Source organism: Styela clava, chromosome 7, assembly GCF_964204865.1.
Source record: "Styela clava chromosome 7, kaStyClav1.hap1.2, whole genome shotgun sequence".
Classification (NCBI taxonomy): Eukaryota; Metazoa; Chordata; class Ascidiacea; order Stolidobranchia; family Styelidae; genus Styela; species Styela clava.
Genome location: NC_135256.1, coordinates 12,194,285 through 12,214,003, shown reverse-complemented (window position 1 = coordinate 12,214,003; position 19,719 = coordinate 12,194,285). Strand labels below are relative to the sequence as shown.

The 19,719-nt window shown below is 36.1% G+C and overlaps 2 protein-coding genes across 2 annotated transcripts; both read left to right on the top strand.

Annotated features, from left to right (window-relative positions):
• The first annotated feature begins 17 nt into the window (after window positions 1-17).
• LOC120329014 (guanine nucleotide-binding protein subunit beta-like protein 1) lies at window positions 18-1,045 on the top strand. The gene has a single exon (XM_039395615.2). The coding sequence runs from the start codon at window positions 18-20 to the stop codon at window positions 1,023-1,025; it is 1,008 nt and encodes a 335-aa protein (XP_039251549.2). The 3' UTR covers window positions 1,026-1,045.
• On the top strand, window positions 953-15,148 carry LOC120329001 (pseudouridylate synthase PUS7L-like). Its single transcript, XM_039395604.2, has 9 exons — window positions 953-1,682; window positions 1,753-1,923; window positions 2,385-2,544; window positions 4,731-4,926; window positions 8,599-8,736; window positions 11,603-11,711; window positions 11,925-12,205; window positions 14,032-14,294; window positions 14,740-15,148. The coding sequence occupies exons 1-9, from the start codon at window positions 1,085-1,087 to the stop codon at window positions 15,125-15,127; spliced, it is 2,304 nt and encodes a 767-aa protein (XP_039251538.2). The 5' UTR covers window positions 953-1,084; the 3' UTR covers window positions 15,128-15,148.
• The last annotated feature ends 4,571 nt before the right edge of the window (window positions 15,149-19,719 follow it).

Below are 19,719 nucleotides of genomic sequence, written 5' to 3'. Positions count from 1 at the left end.
TTTAAATAAATTTAGCTATGGAACCACCCAGTCCATTGTTTGTATTAAAAAAGGCTGCAGAAAGTATCACTGATCTACATTTTTGGTGCAAAGTTTCAATGGATGGAAAAAACCGTGGGTCAGATCAACAAAGTCCTTCTCATCTTATTGCAGGATATACTAATCAAGGTGGTGTTGACATTTGGAATCTTCATTCCAGGCGTGTGGAGTCTCATATTCCATCAGATCATGGCATTATTTCAGTTTGGGGTAATGCTAATGGTGAAATTGTTTCATTGAACAGAGAGGGAGAATTGAAGTTGTTTGTGATCTCAGATGACAAACTCAAGTTCAAAGGTCAAATTCATGTTCCGAATGTTGGATTCTGCAAGGCGTCATGTTTGTTTCAAAATAATGTAATATTGACCGCTGTAACTGGTGAAGAAAAATCTTCTATATCTGTGTGGAATTTTACAGAGCAAGTTTTACTCTGGAGATTAACTCCTTCTGAAAACTCTATGCTTGGTATGGTTATGTGTACAAAACTTTTTATAAACGATTCATTATTGCTTCTTATAGGTGGATATGAAAATGGTTCTGTTTCTCTTTGGAATGTAAACGAAGAAGTTATGATGTGCAATATTGCTTTATACGATTCAGTTCCCATAATGTGCCTCGATTTCAATACAGCCACCATGTGCGGTGTGGCTGGATCTCCAACAGAGATTGTTACCAAGTTTGAAATCCGAGTGGATGATAATAAAAAGCATGGAATTCATATTACAAAAACTAGAACATTACCCAATGAAGGAATTGCTGATATTAAAATTCGACCTGATAGTAAAATTATTGCAGCTGGTGGATGGCATGATGGCAGTGTTAGAATCTTCAGCTTTAAAACTCTAAAACCTCTCGCTATTTTAAAATATCATGATGGAACTGTACAATCTATTGCGTTTTATCATCACTCAGATTCGTCAAAACAGTTATTGGCTTCTGGTTCTGAAACTCACAAAATTGCTGTTTGGAAAATTTATAACGATTGATTACTTCCTTGCTTTACCAGTTTAGGATTATCTTAAAATTTTGTTATATTTCAACAAAGATGAACATATTTTTGGGATCGATTCCTGGATTTAATGCTACAATAAAGGCCAAGTTTAATCACTTCCTAGTAGATGAAATATCCAACTTCGAAGAAACAGATGGAAGGCTTTCTTCAGACCAAACATCTGTAATTATTGATCAAAGTTCAATTTTGAAAAGAAGAGCGGAGCAAACATCTTCGATCCCCTCAAAACGCAGTAAGACAGAAACAAATGTCCCAACAAGCATTAATTTTGAATGCGATATCGGCTGGTGCAAGACATTCTTACAGGAAAAGTTATCAAAGTCTGTTTTTTCAAATTTACAAAATTTCGCTAAGGTGGCTCTGGATAACTGTCGGAATAAAAATATTGATCCACTGAAAATTGGAACATTTTCAGTAAAACTTGACAGATTGTTACTGCATTGTAGTATTAGTTATTTGTTTCCACAATTGAAGACGATTACTACTCCACGTTCTGATATTATAACTGCAGACATCAACGGTGATTTTCAACAGTTTCAAAATTTAATTGGGGTGGAACAAACCGAAAGCTTGATGAGATTTGTATTGGTGGAGAGACTTGAGAAGTACAAGAACAGTGTGACAATAGAAGGTACCTGAAATTTTCAATTTTTACAGGTCTTGCTTTTATGGCTTTTGTAAAAAACATTTGTCCATTTCAGGTGAATATTCTAAGGAAATTCGACGCCAGATTCACCATTTGATAGGAAGTAGTTTTGGAAAATTTGTAGAAACAAAAACCTGGACTGGCAATGATGGAAAAAGTAGAATTGTTGTCAGAATAAAACAACGTAAGAAGAAAGAGAATACAAAGGAAAGTGATGACATTACAGGTCAGTTGATAGTATTTTTCATAAATTACGCATGAAAGAAATGTTTTGCACCATGCAACATTGTTTGATGTTAATTTTGAGACTTTAGTAGTAGGGAGACTGTTTGATCATAAGAAACCAGGGGGGGGTGAATGGTAAGTGGTGATAGCAAGTGCATTCCAAACGCTCAACAACAGCACTATCTGTTGAACTGTTTGACCTTGTGAGGGATTTCATTCAGCATAGGATATTACAATAGTCTTGAGTATGATGATTCCCCCTCATGCATATAATTTTGATTTCATTTTCATACTTTAAATAAAGAAGGCTGAATTGCTCTGCCGTTGTGCAGGTTCCACCAATCCATTTGCACATGACGTCTCTTCATTGAATATGCTGCAAAGTTGCCCCTTGAAGTGTGATATCATACATAAAAGTTGTAGTTATCAGAATTATTATGCTGTTGTTTTTTATTCTCAAAGCGTTCACTCTTTGGAAAAAGAACACTGAAACACACAGTGCAATGCAGCAACTTTCTATGCATCTTCAACTACGTCCCCACATGTTTAAATATGCCGGAATTAAAGATAAAAGAGCAATCACCACGCAATGTTGCACTGTATCTGGAATTGGATCGGAAAGGTTTCCATTCTTTTATATCGTTATTTGTAGTGAATTGCAAATAGAAACGCAAGCGATTACTTACAAATCCAATAATTTCAAAGCCCTCGGGGATACTAGAGCAATCACATGATTGTGTGAAGACCCTTCACTATCAATTAGCAACGACTAAATGAACTGAACTTTGACAATGATAAAATTGCGCTTTGCTCATTTCTTTTCATGCACTAAGATCGTGCGATCATGGTCTCTAGATGTCGCTACCGAGTCACATATAACTGACTTTTCTCCCCCAAATTCTGCTCCCTGCCATGAATTTGAACAAGCGACGCTAGCTGTTCTTCCTAATTGTATTTTAATTTATTACGTGAGAACATAGGTCGACCGGTAAGGTATTAGTTTGATTATCTTCCTGAATTGCTTTTTTTCAATTTTATAATGGCGCTAGGGTGGAGGATTACCATTGTGCTTGAAAGTCCATCAAAAGAAATATTTAAATAATTAGTTTTTCAAAGCTTAAATTTAGCTCATTTGGCGTCGTGTACGGTCACTTAAAATTACATTTTCGTGCTAAATTGATAATTACTAAGACAGCTAATTCAATTTTTAATTAATGATTACGACTTTAATGAATAAAACCCAAATATCGTAGCGAAATTCATTTTTAACTAGTTGACATTACTCCGTCAGCTCTAATTTACTAGCACAAAGTAGAGTATTTGGAAAATTATGATATTCTTGTTAAAAAGTCGAATTACATTTCAAATACTTTTATTTGATAGCCTTTGAATATCGGTACAGTACCGGTATTTACATTTTATAGCCAAGGCGCCACGGAGTTGACAACTTTTATGTTACGGTGCGACAACACCCCAATTATAACTTTCAAATCAAGGGACAGCGAAATGTTTTTTTGCGTCCTTGTTTATCTTCACACGGTTTTCTGTATATTATATACAACATAGTAATATTAGGTACCTTGTTACTGATCGAATACACCCGTCCCCGCCATCAAAGCATAATAACGCGGAAATCGACAAATTAACCAAGACAGGTCGGCGCCTTTGATTTTTCCCTTATTTTCATCAAACGCGCCATGAACGAATGTCGCTTCCTGGCTTGTGTTCTTTTTGCAAAGCGTGCGGCGTCAAGTATAGAAAATCACAAAGTGCGCTTTATAAACTTTTTCTGTATATGATTTATGTAAGGCACTAATGTACTTTTAAAAAATATTTTGGGAGTCATCATTAATGACTCGTCAAATCGCATTGTCGCAGCTTCAAAGGGTTTAATATAATATCATAATATGAAAGATTTGAAAATGTTTATTTATGTCCATGTAGATTGTAGAGGATATACACACACACCCTGCCTGATTACTATTACTATAGATTCTTGTGAAATCTATGTTTGATTGATTCGCACAACCCTGGTACGTTTGGAGGTTCGTCATATAAATATATTGTCCCACTTGTCCCAATTTTATGAAACTTGTATGCTTGCTCTCACCATCTTAACAAGGATTTATCATGGCACCTATCCTTAACCCAGAAAATGACCTTCTTCTTATGCATCCTTCAAGTATTAGCCTCTCATGATATATTTACCTTGACATTAGAACAGCGGGGCAGGTAACACAAACGGTGAAAATGTGGGACACGGCATTGATTTAAAGTTGTTCAGCTGGTAATTTGGTCTCGAAAGTCCTCTCCATATCACAGTTCCCGATGAAATTGGTTAAACAAATTGGTGTGGAACCATCATTACTAGCCTACTAGGACACCTAAAATGTAACAACCGAACTCTATAATTACATCGGGATTGTGGAGATTTCCTATTTTTTATCAGTATCTTCGCTGATTGAATTTCGGGTGCCTGTGCATTGTGGTCTACAGGAACTTAGGGTTAGGATTATTAAATCATGAGTTTTCGTTGGTTTATACACCTAACCTAATGCATGTCGAGCCTGGTCTGCGACTTTCTAGTTCGATGATTGATATTTTTCATATTTGCATTGGAGATAGATTACAAGATTAGACACCAAGAACATGCATGTTGCTCTTGAACCACACCAGCATCGAATTTTGTACCAGTTTATCATTAAGCAATAAGCTGTTCCCTATTGTTATATACCCCATTCATCAACTTACTAACATCAGTATTGTCTGAATTTAGGACCTGGTCATTCTTATCTTTTTAAATTTTAGATTCCAAAAAGAGTGCGAGTCACTACCTAGTCATCTTCGAGTCAGTAATATACGACCTGTTTCTCGTGCAATATGTTTAGGAGAATTGGCCGGGAATCATTTCACTATCAGGCTAAGCAATGTTCATCGCCTGAAACAATGCGAAACAAAGACGAGTGTGAGGAAGGTTGTAGAATCTGCTTTGGAAGAAGTGAAGGTACAATGTAATATATTGTTCATTAGTCTTGGAGTTGGAGTAATTTATTTTTACATACATGTCTCGTTTTTTGCTATTTGCGCTGCTAAACCAAAATTTTCTGATGGAACTTGTATCAGGTATCGCCCTGGTCTAACCCTCCTGCAGCATTACTGTCTCAATCTACGTTTGTGACGTCACAGTTTTAGGTCTTTCATAATCGCGAAAACAGACACAGCCCCAGAAACTTGTATCTGTAACACAAACCCACTAAGTTGGTACCTGATCCTAATCGAATTTCACTGTGATAGCCCGAATGTTTTTAACTATAGTAATCGCAACAAATTGTCATTGATTTTTCTGTGACCCACCCAGTCAGGGTTACAACAGTCGACGGTTTAAAATAATAAATGATAAAACGTAGAGGCAGTGTTTGGCCGATTTTGGGGGAGGCAAATGTTCAAGATCCGTCGTCTTCAAATCATTCATATTATCCCTAATATCTGTAATTTATGTAACCGTTTCAACCCCCCTCTGAAAGGGGAATGGAAGTTATGATTACTGCGCTGTGATGGACTTTTATATCGGTGAACATTCCCATGATTTGAAACTAGTGGCACAATCCCGACGTTTATAACTTTCAAACGAGATACTGGATTGGCGTCTTAGCTTCTCATCATATATATCGAGGTTTCCAAGTCATTACTGACGTATCCATGGCGACAGGAATAGCTCTCACAGAACCGGCAAACAATTCATTATAATTATAGCTTAGTCTACAAGCAGTTTGTTGCTAAACTTTGGGAGGTCGCTTGCATGTTACGTCTCTTTCTAGCTGTTAAAAAAGCAGTTCATGCTCGGACCTGATAACGATCCTACATCTCAACTCGTTCGTGCATGTCAGATTTGGAAGTCCTTGAAAGCATCTTTCTTGGAAATGTAAAATAACTGAAACTACAATGCTGGTTTACCGTAAACTCGCTAATGAGTTGCAACCTAATCCACTGCGAGATGAGACAGAGGTCTGATAATTCATTTTTAATGGGTTGTACAAAAAAAAGCATGTCAATATGCGGTTGTAAATCTTCAAAGCTCGATAGAATTACCACAAAAATGTATGCACTTTTCGACTTTTCACATGTTTCACCTAGGGTGGATGCCAAGCCACTCGACTCCTTTGATTGGATAATTCCATGGTCACATGACATACTTGTCCACTTTCGGAGACCAATGTCAGTAACCAATCTCTTGCCATCAGAAAAAACCCTGTATAAATGCTATACTTCCAATTTTATCACCGTTGAATCTAGGTAAATTAGTTACCTACATTTAATGCGGAAGAGCCGATCTTGTTAGATTTAGATTTACGGCGTTCAACTGTGAAGACGAGAGAACGGGAATTACTCGCATTTTTCGAATTACTTGGCTTCAGCGGTTTTGCAAACAAAACTTATTTATAATTTTAAAAATAGCAGTTTCCCCTTTAACGCTTAACCTGCGGTCGTTGCAGTTATTGGCGTGAGTTATGTATGCTTCACGCTTCAAAATTTTTATCCAGTACCGATGGCCACAAAAGAATGAATATACTAGATGATAAATGTTCCCAAATTATACTTTTTAAAACATGGATCATTAGATCCAATCCTTGTACTAATCAGGCGGTGAAGTCTTGTTTGTACAAAGATAAGACGATAAATCGATCTTAATCGAATGATTTGGTAGTAACATATGACATGGCTCAAAAAATGAATGGAATTTCTACCCTCTGTCGCCCAAATTTTCACCGAAACTTGTGAAAGTGATTGCGCTGTGACTGGACTAAGCTTTCATGAAAAAAACTGTAGTCCATGTCATTGTCACCAGCCAAGATCAAGTTGCATCAATGAAGATATATTTGCCTTTACTCTTATATTACAGTAGCTTAGTGCCTAGTCGAATGATCTTGCAAGAAAGTGGTTTTCAACCTTTTAAGTGGAGCGCAGCCCCAATGAAACATTCCAGTATCCAGAGCCTCAAGTTGGGTTGTCTTTATGGCCTCAATTGTATAAACTAAATATATTTAATCAAACTTAGTACTGGCGAAATAAAATGATCTTTGAAGTTGAACAAGTCTAAAAATATTATCAAACCTAATAAACATATGAATATTTTCAAATAATATTCTTGTAATAATATAAACACTGGGCTTTTAATGGAAACTTGCGGAACCCTGGTTGAGAACCAGTGCTGCTATAATAGGTACAACCTATAAAAATAGTAAACATCAATTAGGGCATTACTTATTAAACCACACAAAAATCAAATATGGGCCCACTGTAGGAATCATAAGGAATGAATATGTCGTGATCCAAGCTGGTAAATATAGTTTTTTTCTGCATACTTTTAGACGTACGCCACAAATTGTTAAAAACTCATATCCCCCAAGTACCTCCGATTGCCGGTGTCGTAAAAAAGCTATTAAGGTATCCAAATCGAACCGGCGAAAGGAAACCCCATTGCAATCAATCGTCAGCCGATTACTCGACACACACCGCTATTTACGGCATCGTATATAAACATCGTTGCAAGTAGTCCGGAACAAATGTAAATAACTAGTTTTAACTACACGGAAAGTATATAGTTTGCTTCCATCATTCATGCTTAACACCGAATTTTTCCCGTCAATTTTCTCAACACAATACTGCATAGATTATTGCCTGGTCTTAGAAAATCTTTTCGACTTAACGGCCTAGAATTTTATCTATTCGTATTATGTTCTGTATACTTGGTATAATGATTAAAAACAGTAATTTTAGCTTTGTCCTATCGGTTTTGATTGGTTAAGGTAATGTAAAGTGTTGCATTCTATCGGCTATGCTCGAAATGTTTAAATTCTATAAAACTTTGAGAGAATTAAAATTCGTATATTCTAAAATTCCGAGATGGATTTCTCTTTTTACCAAAACAATAATATTCTGACATTTCTGTTCATCTTCAAATAAGTTTAGGAAGACGGTTAATGCGTATTACAACATTTCCTTTCTTCACAGATGACATTCTAAAGTGCGATACACGAGGTTGTTTGACAATTCCCCTGTTTTATCTTATCGTGTATTACAAGTTTATAATTTTGCTAACTGCCTTATTTTCTTTACTATTTCTATTCTAACACGCATTCCTTTCTGCAGAAATATTTCGCCTGTCAACCGGTGATTTGTGGTGATTGTGTTTAACTGTTTACCTAAATAAACACGCATTATAGAGTGAATTACAAACATTCTGTACTGCATTACTTTCATTAGGTTTACTAACGATCCTAAATTGTTACCTTTGAACTGTAGAAGATTTTTTTCACCTGATTTTATCCAAGAAATATTCAATCTACTTCAATATTACCACTAATTTATCGTGGAACATTTTCTGTGATATAGAATGTGCTGTTTTCTTGCTTTCGCGTTTTTAATAATGCTAAAGTAATACGATACTGTTTCCAGGTGCCTGCAACTATGGATTCCATTTGTAAAATGACAAAATGCCTCTGCTTTTGCTGTCGGTTAATATCTTTCTCTGCCCTATAATCTAAAAATATGTTTGCAAATTTGTAACGTGACAATTTCTTATCTGCGAGGTGAAATTTAGGACAATATATTATCAATATTTCTTTTATAATTCACTAAGGCATTTTGAATTACTTTACCTCAAAAATCTTTTTAGACAACTGGATTTATCAATTACTTCGGGCCACAAAGATTTGGACGTAAGATTTCGTCATCTGACACACAAATTGAAAAGCGTTATTCTCCTAATGAAGAAGCCCCAATCATCGGTCTGGCAATGTTGAGAGGCGACTTCGTAAGTAGTTTTCTATATTTAATTTCAATATTTTATCAATTTTTGATATAAATTTTAAATAAAACAGTCGATTTCGTGTTATGATTAATCATGGTGGGGATTAGCTGTTTGGTGTTGGTTGAGCCTATAGTATTGTGTTTGTGGCTTGCCTCCAAATTCAAGGTATTATCGTATCGTATTATATTAACTCGATATAGGATTATTACAAGTTTGGCTCAACACAGTTACACCATCTAGCTTCACATAACACCGTTGGAAATTGTAATTTTGATCATGGAAATTTATATTTGTCGTCTCGTTGCTCCGAATATATTTTTCATTTTGTATATTTAAATTTAATATGTGAATCGTTTATTTTTTATTCAATTTTCTTGATATCCAATAACTTTTTTATAATCATATAAATAGCTTGATGGCAGATAATTTTATAGCATTATTCCAGGTGCCAACCTGGAAACCATGAATATGGTCAATGCGTGTGGTCTCGATAATTACCTCCCTCGTCAAACTTTGGGTTGTTAGTCTTTAATCGACCGTATTTAAAAGAGGTTGGCCGCGTTCAAGTGTGGCAAAATGTTCCTCGCCTGGTCATAATATTTTGTTGGGTTTATCATTAAATCACTTTCCACCGTAATTATGGTTTGTCGTCGTCGTGACATAATGACGTGGTCATTTATACTCTGTATTACGATTGGTCGATTGACATGAAGCATGGATATATATGCATGCAATAGCGATAATAAATCACAAGCAGCAAAATATGATCTCGATCTAACACCTTTTCATAGGCCCATATTGTTTCATTTGAAATTTAAAATATAAAAAAAACGGCTTGACCACTCGCCAGCAGGGTTGTTCTCATCATGGTCTAGTTCAGCGAATTTGTGAATCACTATTTTCACTCCCTTGCTTCCCGATGTCAGTTTTTACCTTCTAAATTAAAAATAAAAATAAACCTTGATCTTCAATTCCGAGTATTTTAGTTCCTTTATCATGTTTGTCAATTACAGTTTATTTTGAATATTTCATGTTGTAATTAAAATAAACCAAACGCTCAGGATATCCTCGATATTATTCGTTTTCGACTTGCTTTCAATCTGGTCACGAATTTGTCAAACCGACACAATAGCGATGTTGACGAGTAAAAACCCTCCTCCGAGATCAAAATATGGATTGCCGTATATTTTGTCGCACCTGTTGGATGGTGATGGACTTTGATCATTCTGTATTATGTCAGAAAAGCTCAAAAAGACAATTCTTTGAGCTTTATATTCGTACAATAATATAGACGTGCATTGTACCAATATATTGTTGTTGGGCTGATATATACAATATTTCTTTCTATTTTAATATATACGAACTCATCATTTTATAAGTTACCATAATATTAAGAATATTCGCCATACGCGAGACGTATTCGAATAATTAATTTTGGAATAAGAACTTCAGGCGCAGTCTGACACATTGGTCTGTGGATTAGCAGCCGATGGGTCTGCAAAATGTCGTGTCCTACTTGCCCTTTTGCTACACTTGTTTTACGTATCCCACATTTGTCCCACAATTTCTGAGTTAGGGTAAATATATATTGTGGGGAGAATGTTTGAAGTATTCGCATGAGGTGGATTCATGCTATGTTATAGTTTATATAAGACTCTGCAATTAGGTTAAGAATATTCATATGAAGTGAAATTTCTACAATTACAATCGGCTCGTGTACGAGACACGGTAGTTTTTAGACACCCGTTATCGACTGATTTTAATTTAAATTGAGTTGCTCAGTTTCTTGCATTGGTACAATAAATTAATCTGTGGTAGAGAATGACAATCCGAGATGTCTCGCCTTTATGAAACAACAATTACCAAAGTGCACCACATAATCTCAGACGGTAACTTTCCGAATCCCCAAAATATGTATAAAAATAATAATATAATAACACTACACTCCTTCCCATTACACTGCATACTGGCTGCTTGTAGGTAGAAATGTTTCTATCCTTTTTTTATTAGACCCGATATGACCAGTACAAACAAATGCTCAAAATCTTCTTGGCGTGCTTATTTGGCCAATTTCGTTCTCATGTCGAGGATTGTCAATTTTTAGGTAACCATAGACACCGTGCGCATAGTTCATTTTCTCTGCTTGAAATCTGAACTGGTTAAGTGTTATTGGTCTGCTCGAACGAGGTGATAAATATCCGTCGTCTGTGCAGCAAAATTCACAAATGTGTCTTTTACCTAATATAGCACTGAGTCTGTACACCTCATTACCTAAGTATATAATTTAATAACAGTCGGTTAGACCCGCAACAATAATATTGTGTTAAAATTGTATCAGATGTCTAACTAATATTATTATGTAAATAATGGTAATATACTCCGAAATACCATTTGCGCCTTATCTTGTATTGTGAGTATACAAGAATTTTAATGGGTGTATTAGCCATGCTAAAACCTCCGATAAGGTTTCAGGAGAATTGTCTTGTCTGGCCCACTTGTATATCGTATGATTTGTAGTACGAAAATAATTACGGTAAGGCGATTTATCCTATTTAAACGGGGACTTGGAATTTAGCTTCATCGACAAACCCACACCCGCCTCTTCCAGCTCACATGTTTGTAATGATTAATGTGATAATATTGCATTTAGAGTATTAATATCAATTTTTGTTGTTCTAGAGGTGCTATTTTAAGGTGTTCTAAAGAATTTTTTCGTGCAAATTTTTCATCGGTTTTGTGTCTTAATGTTTTGTGTTATAATGTTTTACTTCTTTAAAAAACATGATCACTGAGTTCACCACACTACACAAGTTAGATTATATTTTCAATGAAATCTTTGTAATATTCACCGACAGTTGTTTATTTTTAGAAACGGGCAATTGATGTTTTATTGTCTCCCGTTGAAAATGTGACGTCACCACGAGTAAATGATGCGGAAGAAGCGAAAGCCTATTTCCAATCTACGGCAGATATAGCAGGTATGTTAATGTTTACATTTCAAATGCTATTTATGGTCAACTATTTTTTCTCTACTCTGTACAGTTTCAATTATTTGAATTATACATAATAGCGCAGCCTAGCAATAACCGTTATTAACTCCGCTCCGGGGAGTTTTACTGCATTCATCGATGGTTTTGCCAGCTTCTAAAAATAGAACAGTACTTTTCAGTTATATCAGATGTTTTCTTCAGGAGCCTTGGAACGGATGCCTCGACACAAAATACGGGAAATTTCAATCTTACGTACCCTGCGTCGTTACGGCACCACGGACAATCACGCATACGTCAAAGCATTGATGGGACTGACGCATAGTGCAAGACTATTTTACGTACACAGTTTTTGCAGTTGGATTTGGAACAAGATAGCGGCTCTGCGTATTCAACGTTATGGAAGGAAAGTCGTGACTGGAGATCTGGCTTTAAAGAAAGACTCAGATATTCTTGGAACTAACTCAGAAGCAAACAAAAAAAAGGTGAAACATATTTGCTTTTATTGTGATTACCACTGGTTCATCACAATCTTGAAAGCAAAATAAGATCAACCAAAGGTTTTTGTAATTTCCAACCAGGGATGGAATAAATCATCAACCCCAGAGTCGATCCTAGTATCACTTGGTGTGATAGTCGATTTTTGAGTAAAATTAAATTTAAGTCATAGATCGAATCAAACGCCGTACCGGTTGTCACCTGCATCAGGCCGATTACAAGTCCTCACCAAGATCGAACGTCACGGAGAGTATCATTCGTCAAAGCAATATCAGGGGGAGTATACTTCCATATGCCGAGACGTGCAACATAATTTAAACACTTTTGGATTTTCATTCGAGACAACCCTATGTTCGACTGCATAATTTATCCTGGAACACTATGCCATAATACACCATTAGCTTCTATATCCCATTACCCCACAGTATAAAGAGCGACTATTTTTAAACTGGAGACTTTTTGGAGTTATAGAATCATATGGCCTCGGTTGCGTCGTCGTTGCTTGAAACAATTATTTATGGTAGACAGGCGTCACGGAAACTGTAAAAGGAATATCTCTCTCTAATTAATTTCATTTTATTTAAGCTTTTTATTTAATTCTGTAACCGCCTCTTATGGATTACATCATGTCTAAGTTTATATCATACAGTAGTAACTGCTTCTTTATTCAGCTGTAGATTAAATAATTTGTGACCTCCACCAACTTGCAACGTCGTAATTCAATGGATTGAACAGTAAAACACATTTTTAATAATTTGCTTTGATCTTCAATAACAGTTGTCAAAATTATTTGTATACTCTCCCATTATCGCCTCGATGATTACGTTTCTAACCGCGGGGAGTCCAATTAACGATATATTAATAACTTTTTATCTTTAAATGTATATCTCTCATATTTACCGAAGGCATATATACGTACGTGGTTAATGTGCGTCCTCCTTTTCTTTAGCTCTATTCTGAGGGATAGAATCACACTTTGGAAAAAATAGTTGTTTCAGTGATAATTTCCTGTAATTGAAATTCGTCCATCAAAGGATCACGCTTACTGTAAAATACGATCTGAATTATGATGTAAAAATTAGCAAATTCATTAGCATTTACTGGCAATTTCGTTTCGTACCTTTTGTTACAGATAGACCGCGCCTCTAAGAGGCATCCCCGCAAGAATGCATTCATATTGAAAACGTATTATGGCTGTAACTTCAAATAGTGTCAAGTAATAGCGAATTAACTGTATCTCACATACAGAACAAATTACTGTGTTATCCCAGTAATTTTAATGCAATGTTTTAGACAGTGTACACAACACACTAAAATTAGAGTGATCTTCGCCGATGGTAATATAATGAAAAGTCAATTTTCTTTGTCTGAAACCAATTTACCTAACGCGGCCTGGTCCTTGGTTGTGTCGTAATTAACAAGTTTGTATAAACTAACGAACCCACAAAAAGATGACGATATAAAAGATCTATCGGTTGCTGTATACAATCCGCATTTTTTTGTTTCGTTTATTTTTGAATGTGGAACGGACAACGAGGAAAACATATTGTAGGCACTGAAAAGCAAATATAGTACCAAATCACACCGTTAGCCGAAATTTATATTTTTGATAATTACTAAAATAAACTAATTCCCGGTTAGATATTGATTATCATTTTCGAAGTTATTCTTATTTTCCAACAAGTTCTTGTGGTCGTATTCTGAACAAATTCTTGCAAAAATTCCACCAGATTTATTGCTCCACTTGTATCGTTTAGCGTCCCGTCGTCATTAATTTTCTTCTTCAGCAAAATCGATTTTTATTATTTTGCAGGTATTTGTCGTAACCGATGAAGATATTTTACTCAGGCGTGTTGAACTAGGAGATGTCGTGCTCACCGTACCTGGTAATCGAGTTATGTATGCACCTAACATGAAGGACGAATATATGAAATATTTTCAGTTCTACGAACCAACAGGCGATATACATAACGATTCATCCACCGAATCTCAAAAATTCCGCATCCCGGAGTTGAAATTGAACGCGCCTGGAACGTACCGGAAGCTTCTTGAGTTCCCTTTGAATTTGAGTCACAGGTACCTTGAAATTTACATTTGCAAGTAGCCGTCTATATCGTAAAGTGCATGATGTTGAAATTTGTGGTTGCCTACCTTTTCATTGATATCGGCCATTTTGATGATTTGCCTGAAAGTTGTGGATTACTTTGTTCGATTTTGCTCATTGCTCATTGTAGCTCCAGTCTTTCTCTGGACCCATGAGGGTTCGGTTATCGTGTCCACCGTTGGGAATACTAGATTAGAGCTCTGTATATGCTGATTGACAACATGTAAAACTATTTTGGATTTTAGCTTGACACGTTGTTCGGTTGTGTACTTTTCATTAAATGCTACAAACAAATTTACCAACAATTTAGCCATAGTTTCTTAAGAAAGCTCACTAGAGTGTTGATTTTCTAACATATTCAAATCTATACAAGCGAGATTTAAAAAGAGTGCATGTTTATTTCGTTTTTTATTATAGATTTCTGGGTTTTCACAAGTCGCCCATCACTGAAAGGTTGTCAGATACACTCAAAACACAAAGCGAAAACTTAGACACAATCGAATGCGAAGTGACTGGAGTAAGTGCGGAGGAAGTCGATGGCTTATCATCTGGTGCACCTCCTCTGGCTTGTGGGAAGGAGCACTCTAATATGAACAGAGAAAAGCTCACAATAAGTACATTGTCTAATAATACGGATTTAAAATATAACTCTGGTTCTAGTGATCTTCCGCAGTGCCAGGTCAAGGTAAACGGTGCCGCAAAGAATTTGCCGGTTTGTGACGTTGAAATTGAATTCGATTTACCCCCCTCTTGCTATGCCACCACTTTCATCAACGAGTTAACTAAAGGAAACATGAACTGTTGAAATAAAGTAAATTGAATGCAATCTGTGTATTTTCTCGTGAACTTTAGTATTTTGAAGTGGCTATGTTGGGGGCTCGTCGTATTTCTTAACGTGACCTTCGAAGTAAGTATTTCATGTCGGGTATGTGGGGTCGGAGAAAAGTTGTATCTGAACAGTCGGTTAATGGTAATTTTGATTCAGCGGAAACGTAGGTTGGGATCGCTATGATAGCCTCAGCCTTCCAAATTCAGAAAGAAAATTATAGTCCACAACACGTGGTTTTGATAATATATGTAGCACTTTCTCCATCGTTAATGATTCAAGAACTTTTTAGTGATGTGGTTTGCTTTTAAATAAGTGCGCGATTTCAGTCGGCAGTGATGTCATTTTACGGTTTATTTGTAATCACGTATAATGTTCCAGTATTGGGCGAAAGAAGTATCTCTGAGTCGTTCGTGGAGTTGATGGATGAATCTTATAATTAGTCGAACCCGGGTTTTCAAGTTTATACGCTTGATATATTTATCGTGTTGCCTTTAGTTTGTGACTCAGGTTATGGCGTACTTTGTCGCCACAAATTTACGACGTTGATTTCCTGCATAAAGCGCGATCCCGACGTGACGTAATTTTCACTTCCATGTGAAGCATGTAATATGTACAAAAGAGTTTTTTCAGTCTGGAAAGATTTTTATAGTCTGGAACTAATACTCAAACCTTTTAGTTTCTATAAACGAAACTAAAAATACGTATTCAGTCTGCTCTCTAGGTATTTTGAGCATATTTCGTACCATTCCAGGGTATGGGTAGGTTTCTGGGTGTTTATCTGTTGTCTGGAAAAAGTTACTACTAGTTTTACTACCCAGAATAAGCGGAGATGACGTCATTTACGCCGGGTCCGGGATGTGACCAAGAGGGTCAAAAGTTCAAACACCAGGACCAAAATTCTAAATCCGGCTTAAGAAGAATTATTTGATGCCAACTAAATCGTTCAAATCAATGATGGTTTTCGAGCAATCGTCATTGTTGATGAATAGCATCCGCTTCAAATTATACTTTGGTACACGATAGCTTATGTCTTAAATTATCTGTCAAAATAATAGCATCGGGATGCTTCGACTGTACATACCGCATAGGGTTAAAGGAATATATATATATAACAGTAACGTGCGCAGAATTTTGAAGGGCGATATTCAACTTTTTAACTTACTATTTGATGACGTCTAAATTTTTTTTACACGCAGGGGTAGCGATTTCTATTTGAATATATATATTTATATATATAAGTTGTTTCTGGCATCATAAATTATGATAAGTCATATATAATACATCTTCTAACCATCAGATGATTAAAATGTTGAGAGAAATCTAGTGGATGCTGTGGCGGTAAAAATTGTAGTTATATACCATTGCAGAGTATGCGTTATCATTATACTTGCAAAAGCGCAAGTATCGGCGACATTTTCGGTAGTTACGTATTGCATTTGTCGACCTTTTTGACCTTCCTCTACAGAGTACAGATTTCCTCATCTAACGACAAAATGACAGCACACGCGATTTCTTATCGCACCAAATCGTTTCAAATGGCTTAGTGATGTTGGTGTAGTTAGCGGCTTGAAAGAGTGATCTTAGATATAATGTTTGCTGAGATGCGTTTGCCACTTGAGTAAATGAGCTTTATCGAATTCAGATATAACTTACCGGTCGTGAATAATTTTAAAATAACATAAATAGAGTATTGCTTCTGCCAATACATGATTAACGTTTAATCACCCGCGGAAAGATGTGTCTCAGATCCTGTGTAGATGTCCATCTCTAATTTGAAGGCGAGTGTTAGTCATTATTACCTGATTGATGTCAGCAAAATGGTTATCTTCTTTGTCGCATATATATTTTTTAAAATGTATGTAGCTAAAATCGCAAATATCAATTGAAAGTAATCTGATTGAATATGAGTAACATCGTTTTTCATAAACTCCAAGAGTTTTTTTCATGTGTAACAATGTGTGCTATAATTATCACGTCTGGGACAGCGAGAATCCATATTATTATAATACCCGCCTACTGATTTGAAAATACCCTAATAGTGCTACAGAACAGAATGTACAACTTATATGACTCAAACTTTTGTTTCTATACTGGCCCCAATTAATGCGTGTGAAGCAGCTACATCTTGCAGTGGGTCACCAACTAGAATTGTCCCAGAAATTGTATTTTTTAAATACTGTTTTTGCATTCGACAACGCACGTTGATTTCATGCAGAATTGGTCAAATTTTTTTTATAACTCCGCTCGTTATTGTCACGATGAGGTCAAAGCTCGGCTGGGGGGGCTTCACACATACGTTAAGCTGTATGGGCGTTCAAACACTATCACAATCTATATGGTAAAAGCAATAAATTTCAATACAGGCGATGGTCGTAAAAATTATGTAACAGGTGCATCCGTCTGATACTTCGTGGTGTCCGTCGCATATGGCCCTTTATATATTAATTTAAAATCAAAATTTCGTAATAATATATCATTTTGCTTTCAACAAATGCGAGTTTGAAATCGTTTGATGGAATTACATGTGATTTCTTTGCATAGTTGTTTGGACAGTTCTTAGATGACAAGTCCTATGTTTTATTAAAAATATCATCTCACATCATGGCCTTATTTATTGAAAACATACTCTTTGATGTCATGTTAATGAACACGTGTTCATGTCACATCTACAGGCATGTGGAAGTGGTAGATATTTTTTGTGTTGAATGAAAAATGTTGTTGTCAAAGCATAGGTAAACCACTATGACTAGTGATTTTGCTTATTTCAGTCAATCTCACATATGGATGTAGCAGTTTTGGTCCAGCACCAATTTCCGGAAATGGATTTACTATTAAATATTATCGGTTTCTCATACTATCATCATTTACATATTTTTAACTCGTCCATTTACAATGGACTGTTTGCGATGTGTCGCACGAATTTTTACAACAATGAATCGACAGTTGGGTGCGTTGACCCGGAGTGCTCATGTGTGCTACTTATGGTAATGGGCTTAAATGAATCCTGGTGCGCCTTTGGGAAATGGAAAGTATTAAGTATTTCTGACACATATCATTACTTTGTTTAAAAGGTTTTTGTGCACGAGCACTAACTATACCCCAAGAAGTTCTTGATCCGATGACTAAGTGTGGCCGTGCTTCATTCATAAATTTTTCGATATATATGCCATGACGTCATAATTATTTACGCTACAATAGTCGCATATCAATGCAGTGAAGATTGGTAATAATGTTGATTGGTACACTACAGCGTCATATTATTGTCAAAACCACATCTAAAGTAGCATAACTGAAATGACCGTATATGGTCATAGACCGCCCCTCTTTACCACGTTACACAAATCGTGGTCAATTTGTCTTTCTATAACCCCATTAAATTACTTTGGAGTGTTTATCATTTTGGCGAGACCAAAGCCAAACGGAAACGTACACAGAGAACGTCATCTTTTGCGTTACCTGCTATATCTTACGTCAGATATAATAATTTCTCGGGTAGTACGAAATCCACATCACAGTTCTGAAAATTAACCACAAGAATAGATCATATAAAGCAGCGTTTAGTCTAGATCCCACGCATGGCCAAAAGCAAATTGAAAGGCGAGGTGGTAATTTCAATGCAATATGATCACATTTTGAAAATGACGGTAAGAAAGAAGATATCAGAAAGTAGTACCTCGAAGTCATAGAGCTGACTCACACACAATTAATATTTTTTTTCACCGAAGGTATCAGTCGTCGCGATTCTTCTTAAAAACAGCAACTTTCCAAAAGTCCTCTCATTGATGTTCGCACTCGTACGATGCATACCAATACCGGCAACATATATTATTACTTCGTGAAGCTCTCTCACCTAAACGATTTTTGCGAAGGCACTGTACGTCTCATTAAACGTAGAGTAGCGTTGCCAAAGCGTAGTGAGAGAATTCAAAACGCCGGGAAAAAATGCTAAGTAAGAGCGCGCATATATGCACTATGCCGGTATCTTTTAGGTGAAGTTTATTAAGACAATGGCTCCCGGCGGAGACGTACTATATACCTAATGGAATTCTTCAGGGCGTTGTTTTGGTGTATTCTGAATGTATGCTTATGTATTCAGAAATATATTAGATTTTGAACTAAAACACCAAACACTTCGAGAAATAAATGCGCCGTTCCGTTGTATTCAATCTAACTACGGTCCTACAGTTAATTGCAGCAGCTGTGCTCGTCTTTATGATTTCGAAATAGGTCGTGAAGCAGGATTATATCGCCCGCGATAGCGAAAGATAATCAAAAAGTCACACCAAGAAAATTGCTGTTACGGCATTTGCTAACATTTGAAAATTTTGAGTGTCTATCGAGGTTTTGTATTTTTTAGTGAGATGGGTGAATGGTGTTTAATTTATAATATAAATCATTTATAATTAGCAGGCGACAGGGTTAAAAACTTGTTGAATATTTGCAAATTTAGGACCAGACTTTTTGGCGAGGCAGCTTTTCTTGGGTTGCACGAGAATCTGGATGTAGATATGTCTGGTATTAAATACCTGTTATGCCTTTTCTACCAAATAATTGACAGGTTTCTTTAC

What these genes read in the sequence shown, in the direction of transcription:
- LOC120329001 (XM_039395604.2), top strand. Translation starts at nt 1,085, where the DNA reads ATGAACATATTTTTGGGATCGATTCCTGGATTTAATGCTACAATAAAG. An exon ending in CTGCTTTGGAAGAAGTGAAG is followed by an intron (nt 4,927 to 8,598) that starts GTACAATGTAAT and finishes AAATCTTTTTAG; the next exon opens with ACAACTGGATTTATCAATTA. An exon ending in CAATGTTGAGAGGCGACTTC is followed by an intron (nt 8,737 to 11,602) that starts GTAAGTAGTTTT and finishes GTTTATTTTTAG; the next exon opens with AAACGGGCAATTGATGTTTT.
- LOC120329014 (XM_039395615.2), top strand. Translation starts at nt 18, where the DNA reads ATGGAACCACCCAGTCCATTGTTTGTATTAAAAAAGGCTGCAGAAAGT.